The 12,958-nt window shown below is 40.5% G+C and overlaps 1 protein-coding gene across 5 annotated transcripts in view; it reads right to left on the bottom strand.

Moving 5' to 3' along the window:
* znf385c (zinc finger protein 385C) overlaps positions 1 to 12,958 on the bottom strand; it is a 121,223-nt gene that overhangs the window by 40,834 nt on the left and 67,431 nt on the right. Inside the window, exon 1 of one of the 5 annotated variants that reach the window (XM_067476555.1) lies at positions 9,237 to 9,678. The exons of the other annotated variants lie outside the window; for them this stretch is intronic. Within the exon in view, the coding sequence (XP_067332656.1) occupies positions 9,237 to 9,246 (10 nt within the window). The 5' untranslated portion in view covers positions 9,247 to 9,678. Of the gene's footprint in view, positions 1 to 9,236; positions 9,679 to 12,958 lie in introns of those variants that run through there. 5 annotated transcript variants of the gene reach the window in all.

Here is a 12,958-nt window from a genome sequence, read left to right on the forward strand (position 1 = left end):
TGATTTAACAGACTTCGTCCCAGCCTGCCTGCAGTTAGCCACGGACTGCTGCTGCTGGAACTGCATGAATCTGATGTTTCCACCACTCTTACCAGCATGAGTATCACATTTTTGGCTTTCTTCTTTGGAGTGAAACCACCTGGAACACAATGTTGAAATTCAACATTATTGGTTCATTGTGCAACACTAAGGTCTACTCTGCAGTTATCAGGGGACAGCAGAAGGCAGCAGGCTGCCTATATAGCATTATATGCAATAGAGGAATATACACATTTGCTGTTTTTTATTGTCTCCAGTTTGTAATGATTTGTATTATTTTTCATTGAGCAGTTTACATTTTTATTGTGTACTTGATGCTCACTTGATGCTTGCTGTCAAGGTTGTTGATGTGTCTTTCTATTTTTTTCTATATTTTATTTACCTTTGCTTATTTGAATATGTAAGACTGAAATCTTTTGTACACATTTTTTTAAACTTTTTTACATTTAATGATTAATTAGTAACCTGTCTTTGCTATTTTACAGCAAGTTATTTTCATGTCCTTTTTTCATAAGTGGGCCAATTAATTCTAACTTCCATGTAGTTCATTTGTTTTACAAAAATGTTTTAATAATATCACTCCGATTATTTCAAACAGGAATCAACATACTATTACCTTTGAGTTGTAGATATGACTTTCAGTTGGGGATAGTAGAGTGTGGACAGGGACACAATCTTACCAAACGGTTACATCAGTCCTGACTTCTTGTGAATTAATTACATATTTATAAGGCAACATCCCTGGGTGATATAACTCTGGTGTAACTGAAGCTCTGCTGACCTTTGGCTAATGTACTATAACCCCATCTGACAGAGCAGGTCTCAGCTAACCCACTTCAGTCTGTCTGTTGCTGTCTGCAGAGACAAAGAGGATTTACGTTAATCTGGCCTTAACAGCAGGAGAGCATACTCTATACAACAGCACTCCAGAGAATAAGACTAATCAAGACATCATGAACATCAAACAGGGATAATTACCTTTAATAAAGTCTGAGTGAAAGAAGGAGTACAGGAGCCAACAGTTATTTGTTTGGACATGATTACAATTGAATATTTTCAATTGGACCATGCAAAAGAAAAAAAAGATCTCAACAAATTTTTTAAAACTGGCTTGATTTTGAAAAATAGGATCCTAGCATGAACTTTTGTCACTTCACTTTACCTTGATTCACTGAAGATTGAGTCACTGTTTGAGAAACTACTTTGTTTCAAGATAATCAGATTAATTAGTAGATAAATCCTTAAACATAAATGAATACAAAATGTCACCCAAAAATCTTCATTGAAGTGATTAAAAAAATATTGATCCAAAAGCTGAATTCTGCTACTCTGTTAGCTCCAAAACTGATAAAAACCAACAAGAAACATTACATGTGAAACAGGTTTGATTACAAAAATGACACAAAGGCAGCTGATGAGGTGACAAAATGGGGTTTGATTGTAATAGAGAACAAATGGTGGGTTTGATTGCAGTAATAAGCAAATGGCTTTAACAGGTGGAAGTGTAGCCTGGGTAGTGTACAATTTGCAATCCCTCCTCATTAGTAATCAAATGAATTCAATCACCTCTCTTTGGTAAGCGGCTTGATAAATCCCTGCAAAGTGGTGTCTGGCTTCAACCACAGCAAGCAGCTTTAATAGATGCAGAGCTGCTAATGCATCATTCTCATTGACTCTGCACTCGCCATTCCGCTAAGATCAGCCTGAACACAATCGTTGCCCTCAAGCAAACAAACCTAAGTCAATGAGGCTGGGGCTCCCTGGGGAGCAATGAGCAGTATTTTTGTTGCACTGGCTCCAATAGCTTTACAAATTTTATTCATATGTCTCTTGGGAGAACAACTGCAGCGTGCTTGTTCTTGAGGGGGGGGGGGGGGCAGGAGCGCCAAACAGGAAGGGCAATGTCGGAAAATGCAGATCTAAGGAGACAAGCTGTGTCTTGCGGTAAGGCTGAAAGAGAGCTGGGGGAGGTCTCCTGGCCCCAGACTACTACATGAAGAGATATTTTCATCTAAATCTGAGAATATCACTACCTGCAGTTCCACACGATCCAAGACACAAAAGGTGACCAGTGGGATTGTAACCACTGCATGAGAAACAAAGGCGAGAAGACACTAAGCAAGAACTCAAAATGATAATTTGTAGGAACAATGAAACAGATGTAAAATACAAAAACTGAGATGCTCGAGAGCATGTTCAGCACAGACGTCTGTCCAGAGCCTCATTCCTAACACTTCAAATTTGTTTTTGCTGATGCTGTGACATTTGCAGTATCAAAAGCCAATGAATATATTTGTCGTGTTAGAGTAGTGACAGAATTGTAGCATTTGGCAACAGCTTAGGCCAAGACAAACAAAGACTAAACTAATCTCTCCATGCCTGGCAACAAATCCACTCTGCAGCTCTAATCAATTTCTTAGATGGCCTCTTCTTGAACACATAGTCTATACGCACCCATGTGACCAAGGCGCTGCAATGATTAGCTTGTCCCACTTAATCACTTCCTATTAGAGACACCTGCAAGGTTGCAGCAGTCTTGTGTAATTATGTGTAATCAGAGAAATGTCACATTTGAAAGATAAGCAGCATGAAAGACGCTGAGAAACATGCTGCACTGCATATTCACACCATAGAATTTTCAGCTATTCTCATACATAAAAAACTATTCATATAAGTCAAGAATATATAAATAAACCATTCACATAAGGCTCAAACATAATCTCGCGCACATAATTTTGCATATGCCACGCTGGCGTATAAATACACACAAGCACCCACGCTGATCTGGGGGTGGGAGGGTGGGGGTATCTGCTATGGATAAAAGACATCTCTTATCAGCTTCCTCATAGAGGAGCTGGGAATGAAGGCATTTACTCAAATGAAAGAGGCAGTGTTTGGAGATAAGCCGAGAGAGACGGAGCTCAACTAAGCTTTCAGATTGGACTGGGCCTACAGAGGGAACAGAGGAGGACAAGAAAAACAGAGAGGGAGAGGATGGATGGATGGATGGTTGGATGACAGATAGGTGGTTGATGAAGTAATGGGAGGACTTTGAAGGCTTTAATTTGGTGCTGTGCTCTGCTTGGAGGTAGATGTGTGCATACAGAGGAGGAAGGCGTGGCTATTGTGTGCGATGGAAGTGCTTCTACAAAGTGCATTTAGAGTATGTGGGTGTGAAAGCTATTGTGTTGACCCTGGTATTTTGTCGGTGTGGGTGTGCACATGCACATCTATACCTTCTGTCTATCCCTGTGCCTGAGCTGGCCCTGTCTGCACAGTGAGTTGGCACATCTCCACTGTGCTGGGCTGTGAGCCGCGCTAGAATAACCCACTTCAAAGAGACCCATTGTCACACACTAATGTGGCGAACGGCAGCTACCGCCACAGAAATCAGCACACACTGAGACTGGATATTCCCCCTGAGAAGGGGGGGGGAAGGGTGGTGTTGGAGAAGATAAAGAGGAAGAGAGAGAGAGAGAGAGAGAGAGAGAGAGGTTTGTTCATAAACACTGCTGTGCCAACATTAATCATGTAGACTCTCATAAAATCATTAGAGCTGATCATTCCCAGGATCCACAACGGCTCAGTACTGACAAAAAGAATCGAGAATGCCAATTTCTGCTAGAGATGGAAGCCAACACACACACACACACTTGCACACCTTTGTAGTGCAAAATATCATCATGGAGAAGTGTGACAGCTGAACTAAACAGCAGGCTTTAGATGACTAGACATGCATTTATGTACAGAGCTTGTACATATTTTACTTGTTTTATATATGATTATGGTTGCACTCCTAAAACACCCACTGAATTTATGCACATTCCTTTGCATTTTTGTATATATTTTATGTTTGTGGTTTTCATTTGATATATGGGTATCTTACATTGCAGATGTTTGTGCATTCCTGTTCATGTGGGTAGCTGTGTGTTTGTGAACACAAAATGCTTACTTTATTGGTGATTGGATCTGGTGCGTGTCTGCACAGAAAATGCAGACATTTTGTATATTTTGGTGATTGCCTTTTGTGAATTGATTCGTTTTTACTTTTTTTTTGTGTAGGAACAGGGATTGAGAGCTGAGTTCTGCCTTTTGGGTGTGTTTGTGTGTCTTCAAAAACTGTATACTATAACCTGGTAACGTGAGATCCTTTTTATAATTAATTATACATTTGTTAAGATTGCAATCAATAATATTTGACATATTGTAAATAAACTTTTAAAGTTAAGAGACTTCTAAAATAAATTTTGGGTTTCTTATATAATGTTTAGTTTCACCAAACATTTATGACTTATATTTAGTTGGTTAACAGCTTTTGTAATAGAATGATCTACTGAAGGGTGATTTTAATTTTTTTGGTACACTGAAAAATGTTTATAATTTGTCCATGTATGTGCCAAGAATCTGCAGCTACTGTAAATAATCTGGTGATGGTGGTACACTTACCCCGGTTTACACACCTGCTCTTCCCTTTATGTGCAGTGGACCGTGGAGTATTGCCGATCGGTGCTCGGGGCACCAGGTTGTGATGGCTGGAGCAGACTGTAAAATCTGTGGCCTTTGTTACTTTCTCACCTGCTGATCTTTGTGTTTGGAGAACTGGGTGGGTATATAGACAGTCTGCTTTGATGACTTGAAATACACTTTATACAAAGAGAGAAGCACACTAGAGAAAAGGAGAGAGATCTCCCTATTAGGTTATATTTTCTTGGCTTATATGCTTAAATACTCTACACATCTGTGTTTCTCCTTCTATTCTTCTTCTTTATCGTCGTCTGTCATCCTTGAGATTGTCGCTCTTTAGCTTCTCTTGCTAATTTAAGTCAAAGTCCGAGCCCCAAGTAATGGACTAGTCTTCTGCTTTAGTTACAAGCTGCCTTACCTGCTGAAGACTGATGCACAGACAAACACACACCACTGAAAGGTTATGTGTTGCTATTTCTTTTCAAGGCCTCCATCTTCAACCTTACCACCCAGGCAACGAAAGGCTAAGTGGTGAGGTTTCAGCGCTGAGTGCAGCGTGGGACCATTTCTCATGTTGTCAGAGCTCCTGCTGGGCCTCACATATGCCTACAGCTCTCAGCATCTAGAAGCCATCACTTCAGCAGGCGGGCCAATCAAACCTACGCTGTCACTTCAGTGAAATGACTTGAACTGTCACTCACATATAGGCATTTTCCCCACAGGGGGGGCCCGAGGCCAAAAAGCAGCTCACACAGAACATTCCTACTAAAGCTGTACAAATGAGCATAGAATTACTGTATATTTCTTACAACAATAATCTTGGATATTAATATCTTCTGCCTGAACCATGCCTGCACATACACAATACAGACCTTCTTGAATATCTGCTGTCCAGGGAAAAATAGCATTATATAGGGAACATTACTATAGTATAACCCCACTAACTGACCTTTGACAGTCCACCCACCTCCCCTTCAATTTAGAATGTATGCATAAAAATACAGAAAACATATTTAGATATGTGTTTCTAAAGTGTTCCTGTATATACCTACAGTATATCCACATTTTGTGTCAACAACAATGGAATTATTGACACAAAATGTCTAGCAACCTATTTATGTTTTTTTCCACAGTTTTTAAATGTGTCAAAATTATAAAATTATCCATTTTGTTTCATGTGTTGCTTCATGCACTATAGCCTCTAGACTCCCATTCAAATGTTTTTTCCTGAGGAAATTTAAGTGATTCCGCACAGCTCCCTCTAGACCAACAACTTTTTTCTTACATATGCAGTAGTTCTCCGCCAAAAACTAATGTTAAAAATTGGTGGAGTTGCCCTTTAACTTGATGCCTTCATCCAGACAGAAAGGAGTTGTATATTCTCTTTTTTCCACAGTACTTGTTGTCATAATAAAACAGCATTTCATCACAAAGCAACACCTAAAAAGCACCACACATCACAGCTTGATAATTGTGAAAGCTTCCATGAGTCTTCTGCCTCCTACACTGATCTCTACTGGGAAAGATAAAATAAGGTCAAGAGTTATCACTAAAAAAAGGTAAAAACAAAAAAAAAACTACAGAAAGAAAGAGTTTTGAAGAAATAACATCCCTTTGTTCCCATTATCTAGAAACAATGACTCACTGGCGCATTAAAGTAAAAAAGAGCCACACACGAATGCTGCATAAAAGTGTGACAGAACTTTACTCCAGTGGGACAACTTATAAAATGTAGTAGGATAGGAGACATATGAAGTGATATATTGTACTATGTGCAGTAGCACTAGACATTCTTTTCATTCGCAAAGGAGTCTTTACAGAGATGACACAGACTAATAAGGCCTGAGGTAATGAAAAATAAAAAACCCAGTTTGACTACCGATTTGTCATTTGAGTTGAGGTGTTTGTTACCTTCATAGAGCAGTGGGTTATTTGTCTCTGTTGCGTACATGTGTATGTGTGAGAGAAGGTAGAAATAGGTTGAGCAGGAGCTGGAGAGCTGCCACCTTCATCCCTCTGGACCACGAGGGATGAATGAAGAGACAGCATGCTTGGAAGATCCATCAATCTTGATGTTATCAATGCCTCTCACACTTTGCTTTTGTGTGCATGTGCACAGACACCCACGCACAATCAGTCAGTGCAGACAGAAGCACACTGCTGCTTTAACTAGAAGACAAACAATTAACAAAGCACACACCCAAGAGACAGCTCATTTGTCTGAAAGGCTGATGGTTTGATGATGGCGTAGATATGTGCAGTTGGGGGGAAGTGGACCAAAGCCCTCAATTTAACTGTGCTGCCTTTTTATTAACCTCTTCATTTACACCCCCAGCACCTGCACAACCACTTCAAACAGGCGTACTATCGCTCCACACTGCTTAGGAACTTCTCCAGCCTCTAAATATTAAGGCTAAAACCAAGGGCAAGCTGACACACACATCTCAAGGTCAAGGACTGGCAGTTGGGATTAAACTAAGGTTTGAGTTCCAATTTATGGAATATGCCATCAGTATGCTTGTCATACTGTTGAAAACCTTTTCTGTGTTTTTGAAAATATTTTACATACTTTTCTCACAGTGTTGCTTTCAGGGTGTGGCCAGCAGCTACTGAGTGGTCACAGACTGTAACCTTAGCCCCATGTAATTAGCTGTGATCCTGCTTGGACCCTGTTTAACGCAGATTAACCCTGCCTCCCATGCATTCCCACCCCCCATCTCAGATCCCTCAGATAAAAAAAGGAGTGGAAGAGGAAGAATGGCATCCACTCCCTAAGAGACAGGCCTATAATCAGCCCTGCAACCTCCCCTTGCTTGGCCGGAGGAAACGAGACAGACAGGTGAAGTGAGACAAAGTTAAGCTCCTATGACCGGACCTTTTTTACTTTTAAAATTTTGTAGGTAAGACTGAATCAAAAAAATCTTTCCTTGCTGTTTTCAATTACTGGCTGGTATCTGGTGCTGATAAGAAACCGCAGCAGTAACACAGCACCCCTGCGAACAACCAGGTGGCTTTTAAAACAACATAATGGCCAATGTGAAATCAAGAAAAGACAGAGGGCCAAGCAGTTGGGGTTTATCCTGACAGTAGAGTCGATACTTCATGACCTAAAAAGGCACGAGATTGAGACCACCGACATGAGAAGGAAGAAGACAGCATTTAAGTCAAACACCTCTACGCCGAAGGCTTTGGTGTCTCGTGTGCATCCATCCACACTAGTGGAGGGATTAGGAAGTGTCGTTTGGGAGGAGAAGTAAATATCTGGAGAAATGCTAATGTGGCATCCATTTGCATGAGTCATTGGCCCATGCACTGAAGCCATTTTAAGAGCACCGAGATCTCAAAGCACCCCACAATCTCACTTATAGAGGGATCCATCATATGCAGCGGCCTGGTGCGCCTGTGTTTGTGTGTGCCAGTACACAACCATTACATCCAAGTCAGTAAATGAGACTTCATCATCATACTCTCTTAGGGATTTATAATAATCTCATTCTTTTAACTTTCACATTCTCTTATTTTTTATTTATTTATTTATTTATTGTCTTCTAAATGGATAGAGGGGCTCAAAGCTGTATCCATCCACAGAAAAGCTGATATGTAAGAATATTTTGGCAAGGGAAAGGAAAAGAAGATTGAGCCACAGCTATAAAATCAGTCTTTCAGGTTAAGAAGGAAGCAGAGCAACACAGGTTCATTAGTTATTGCACACAAAAGAGAAGTACACGTTTATTCATTATGAGTTTATTATGCAAATACAGTTTAGTTCTGTTTTGGTTTTAGGGGGTCAGTTTTATATGAAATCCAGGCAGAAGTTTAAAATGTAGGTAAGGTTTTAAATTTATTTGACCCTTTTTTCATTCCTTTAAACCTCACTACTTTGAGGTAATGTGGTCAATTTCATAAAACAAACAAAATTGTTTAAAGATTAATCTGATTTTAAATGCATATTTGACAATTAATTTTTATATTGTTAGAAAAATGTACAAAAAAAATATCCAAGGAGAAATTCCTGTCCAGACCATGTTCTTTACAGTGAGTCAAATATGCGTACAACCTGTCCTAACCCTGTCTAACACAGGCAAATCCTGTGTTCCAAATTCCTGTTTACAAACGGCCCGAAATTTCCACACAATTACTTTTATTTGACGAAACTTCATTTTTGGTAATTGTTATCATTTAGCAAAATGGTGTTAGACTAATTTTTGAGAAGAGCGGTCAGATGTACGTGGGTCAGTTTTCAAACAATAGGACTCATTTCGGACTTTCTTACTTTTAAAAGAGAAAAACCAAACATCGATGTTTTTGTTAACCTATGGCACAAGTGCACTATATTTTACCCCCACACAAAACTAAACTTCCACACATGTATGGAGAGCAATGCAGATGCTGAGGTGCCCGCTACTTTTCCCCAGTCAAGACGCACACGTTTGTATCTAATGGTATATTTTTTGGCTTCGATACAGTTTCAATTCAGTTGCTACCGTTACTGAGGCTTTCAACAAATGTTCACATCATTTTCAATCATTTTCAATCATAAATCGATTCCTTTTAAAAGAAGGTGTAATGGAAGGTGTAATGGAAAGCCCCTCATTTTTCGCGACACTCACTTATATGTTATCACTAACAGCACCACTGCAACATCCTCACGGACATAGCGCTGGTAGTTCCTACAGGACAGCCACATCATCACCGGCAAACAGTGGAGTACTGAAGGTGTTTTTAACACTTACCGATCAGCATCTTGCGTCCAGGACCGTGTCCGCTTGTTTCCAGTTCGGAGTGTCACCGCGCGTAAAAACGGTTTTTACAAAAAATGTACGCACTTTTATCCCCGGAGAGAACGGACAGGCACGACGCACAGGTGAGACCTGGAGCTCCTGTACTTGTAAAAAGCCTCGAAATGTTGTGGAGCCGTTTCCGATGTACTTGTTCCCCTCCCTTGTCTCTGCAATGCCAACTCTTTTCTCCCACGTCTTTGGTGACCAATCCCCGGGAAATCTCAGATCCCACTGATGCGCGTTATCCTAATTTAAAATCCTGTCGCTCGTGCTGCTGCTCCGCTTGGCCTGAAGGAGGCGAGGAATGGGACTGTTGGAGAAGAGCTGTTATTGCTTGTTCCTTCTCTCTCCCTCCCTCTCCTCCTTGTCAACCCTTCCTCTCTGTAGTCCTACCTCTTTCTCTCTTCTGTTCTCGGCGAACAGCGTTAAACTTGACAGGAATGCACAGACGAGGAAATTAGCTGCTACCCCCCCACATGTTTTATGTGTGTACACAAGTTGGCAGCACCTAAGCTTTGTTGTCAAACTGCAGGTCAGCGCTATGACTGTTATGTTTAATTTTATGTACACACTACAATGCATCCAAACAGTGCATAACACAAGAGAAAAGCAAAAGGAAAAGCACTTGGTGCAGTAGAATATATTGAAAGATTTAGGAGGCATGACAGGAGCACTGTAAACATTAAGAGAGTGAAACAAATAATTTCTGAGATAGGTTTCCATTGTCATAAGTGATTTGTGTGTGCTCGTCAAGGCAGCTGCCTTGCGTGCATGGCAGTGTGTTAGTGAGAGGGAAGTGAGAGTGACTGCAAGTGATGGCTTCTCACAGCCATCTCTGTTGCCAGTCTGCTCCTCCTTTGTGTCTCTTCTTGTCGATGCATCATTTGGTGAAGCTGACACATATTCTGGGGTTCGGAATTGGCTTGGGAGCAGAAAGAGCCTCCTCGTACTAAATTTCTGTTTGTTCAAATGATGTGTGTGTGCTGAAGCATAGATTGTGGGCTGAAGAGCTGTGGTGCAATGCTAAGCTGTCCTGGAGAAACGCCAAAGCACATCTCCCAGGGTGCTATCAGAAACTTAATTACAGCATTAAATTGCTCCCTCTCTGCCGCTTTCCCTCTCTTGGTTTACTTCCCCTTCTTCCCCCGTTCTCCCAATTCCGATCTTACTCTCTCTTTCCCTTCAGACTGTGTACTTCCCTCTCTCACTTCTTCTCTGCCTTTATCGTTTGTTGCTCCCTTTTTCATTTTCTTGCACTTGCTGGTTTGGCAGAAATGCCTGCTGGTGGTGCTGTGTTCATGTCATCCTTGCGAGAACAGGCTTTTAAATGTGTCTCAATTGTTCCTGACATCCACGGTGCAACAGGAAATAATAAAGGTTCCTCTGCTGTTTCTATTTTGCATCTAACTTTTCTAATTTCATTTGCATAACAATAATGTGTTAAGTGCTGTTTCTCTGAGAATTGTAACAAGTCAGAGCGGAACGAGGCAGCAATAAAGGGTGGTAGGGATGGGATTGCAAATGAAGAGTTTCCCTTAGACATGAAATATTGCCTCTGACAGAGTGTTACGCGTAGTGTGAGCTACCTTTCCCCTCTGATCCCGGTTTCTGTTCCTTTGCGTTCACTGAGGCAGCAGAGGACCCAGAAAATCTCCTCTGGGGCAGAGTGGAGGACATGGGGGCAGCTGGGCTGTCCTGCCGCCTCATGCCAACCATCAGTCTGATGGCTGGCATGCCAGAGCCAGGGCTAATTAGGAACACAGGAATGGCTCCAAGCTTTACATCAGTCAGCCTCGGCCAAGATGATTTGTTCTATCCTGATTGGTCTATATGCAAAAACATGGTGGCTCTGCTATACTGGGGACAAATGGTTGCATACTTCAGTGGGGCCAGTGACTAAAAACCTAAATTAAATTAGAAAAAAGAGTTTATATTACAATACTTTCATCTAAAATATAATTTTGTACAACTAATTATTTGGTAACAGTGTCAAAACAGTGTCATTTACAGTGCAGGTCTTTTTCTAATAATGCAATGAACTATTACTGAACTAACATTTGCAAAATGTTGATACCATATCTCCAAAATGTTCACTGGGATCATTTCCTATTGGTTTCCCTACATTAACCACTTTTGCAGTACAACCACAGCACTTGATTGAAGTAATACAAATATTGATACATTTTGAATTGATTAACCAGTGTTGGTGAGTAATGTATTTTTGGTAATGTGTTACCGTAATAATATTATGTTTCCTAGTAATGAGTTGTGTAAAAAGATAAAAATAAAATTACAGTAATAACATTACAGTTACCCTCTCCAAAAACAACTTGAAACTCAAAACTCTTGAAATGCTGAAGCACAGCACAACAACGTAAAGCTCGTGAACACTCCAACATGAGCCCTCTGCAGTCATGGAGGATGACTGTAACCCTTCAGTGGCTTAACAACTAAAACTGGATTTTATTTGTTGACAACAGCTACAGCAAGTAACTAATAACTAAGGAAGCCTGTGTGGCATATGCAATGGCTAATTTCCACTTTTGACTCTTCGTCCATCTTTCAGACCCTAAGCCTTTGGAAAAGTATGTATGTTGTTAAGTGATGGATCCTGGAGAGGGGAGAAAGTCAAGTGGTCACACTCAATTCTAACAAAACTGTGATGGATAATTAGCCTTTGTATCATGAGGAGGTGCTTTAAATGTACCAAAAAGGAAGAAACACATATACAGTCCTTTCCAACATTATTGGAACTTCAAGGCCAATTCATTTGTTGGAGCCTCTTCCAGCTGTCATTGGGTGAAAGGCAGTGTACACAATGTCTTTGGACTATGGGAAGAGACTCGAGTACCTGGAGGAAACCCATGCAAGCACAGGGGGAACATGTAAACTCAGAAAGGATGCAGTTACCCACTAGTGTCCTGTGAGACTGAATCTCAAAAAGTTGAAGTTGTTTTAAGTGACTACTCTTGGATCTACCCTTAAAGACTGCATTTGTCGTTGTAAAGCATACAGTATAGTAAGTTAAAAATAAAACGTGCAGACTATCTATGGGAGAAACGAAGTCATTTCTGAATCTGAGACAAGGCGAAAAAAAAAACAGCCTGAAAAAAACTTACTAATTCTTAACTGAAGGAGGCTGTTGTAAAAGCCTGGAAAAGCATCAAAAGAAAAAAAACACTGATTTCACAAAGTTGCAGGCTTGCTGCAGTTATTGCAAACAAGGGATTTGCAGCCAGACATTTTTATTTACTTTTAAACTGTCTGTACCAATACTTTTAGATGAGAGAACATTTGGTGGATATTTTACAAACAGTGCACAGTTGTACGCTTTAACATGTGAAGGTGCAAATACAGTGAAAACGGAAATTAAACCCAAATGTCTTCAGTTTACAACAGAAACAAATGAATTAGCCTAGTCATTCGAATACTTTTGGGGAAGACTGTCGGTGTATAATAGCATTTCCAGGGCTTAATTTTACTGGGAAGATTTGTGATAAATATGATGAATGAGATGAACAGAAAAGTTCAGTGTGCTCTTTTGTCTGTTTACACTGCATGATTTTGAGGAGGGGAAAGTGAGGTGGGAGCTACAAAAGAGCTGAGCGGCTTGTAATTATCATGCAATTTATGTGAGCGCTGTAGTATGCTGATGCTGTCACCACAGTGGGCTG

The sequence above is a fragment of the Channa argus genome, chromosome 15 (assembly GCF_033026475.1).
Source record: "Channa argus isolate prfri chromosome 15, Channa argus male v1.0, whole genome shotgun sequence".
Taxonomy (NCBI): domain Eukaryota; kingdom Metazoa; phylum Chordata; class Actinopteri; order Anabantiformes; family Channidae; genus Channa; species Channa argus.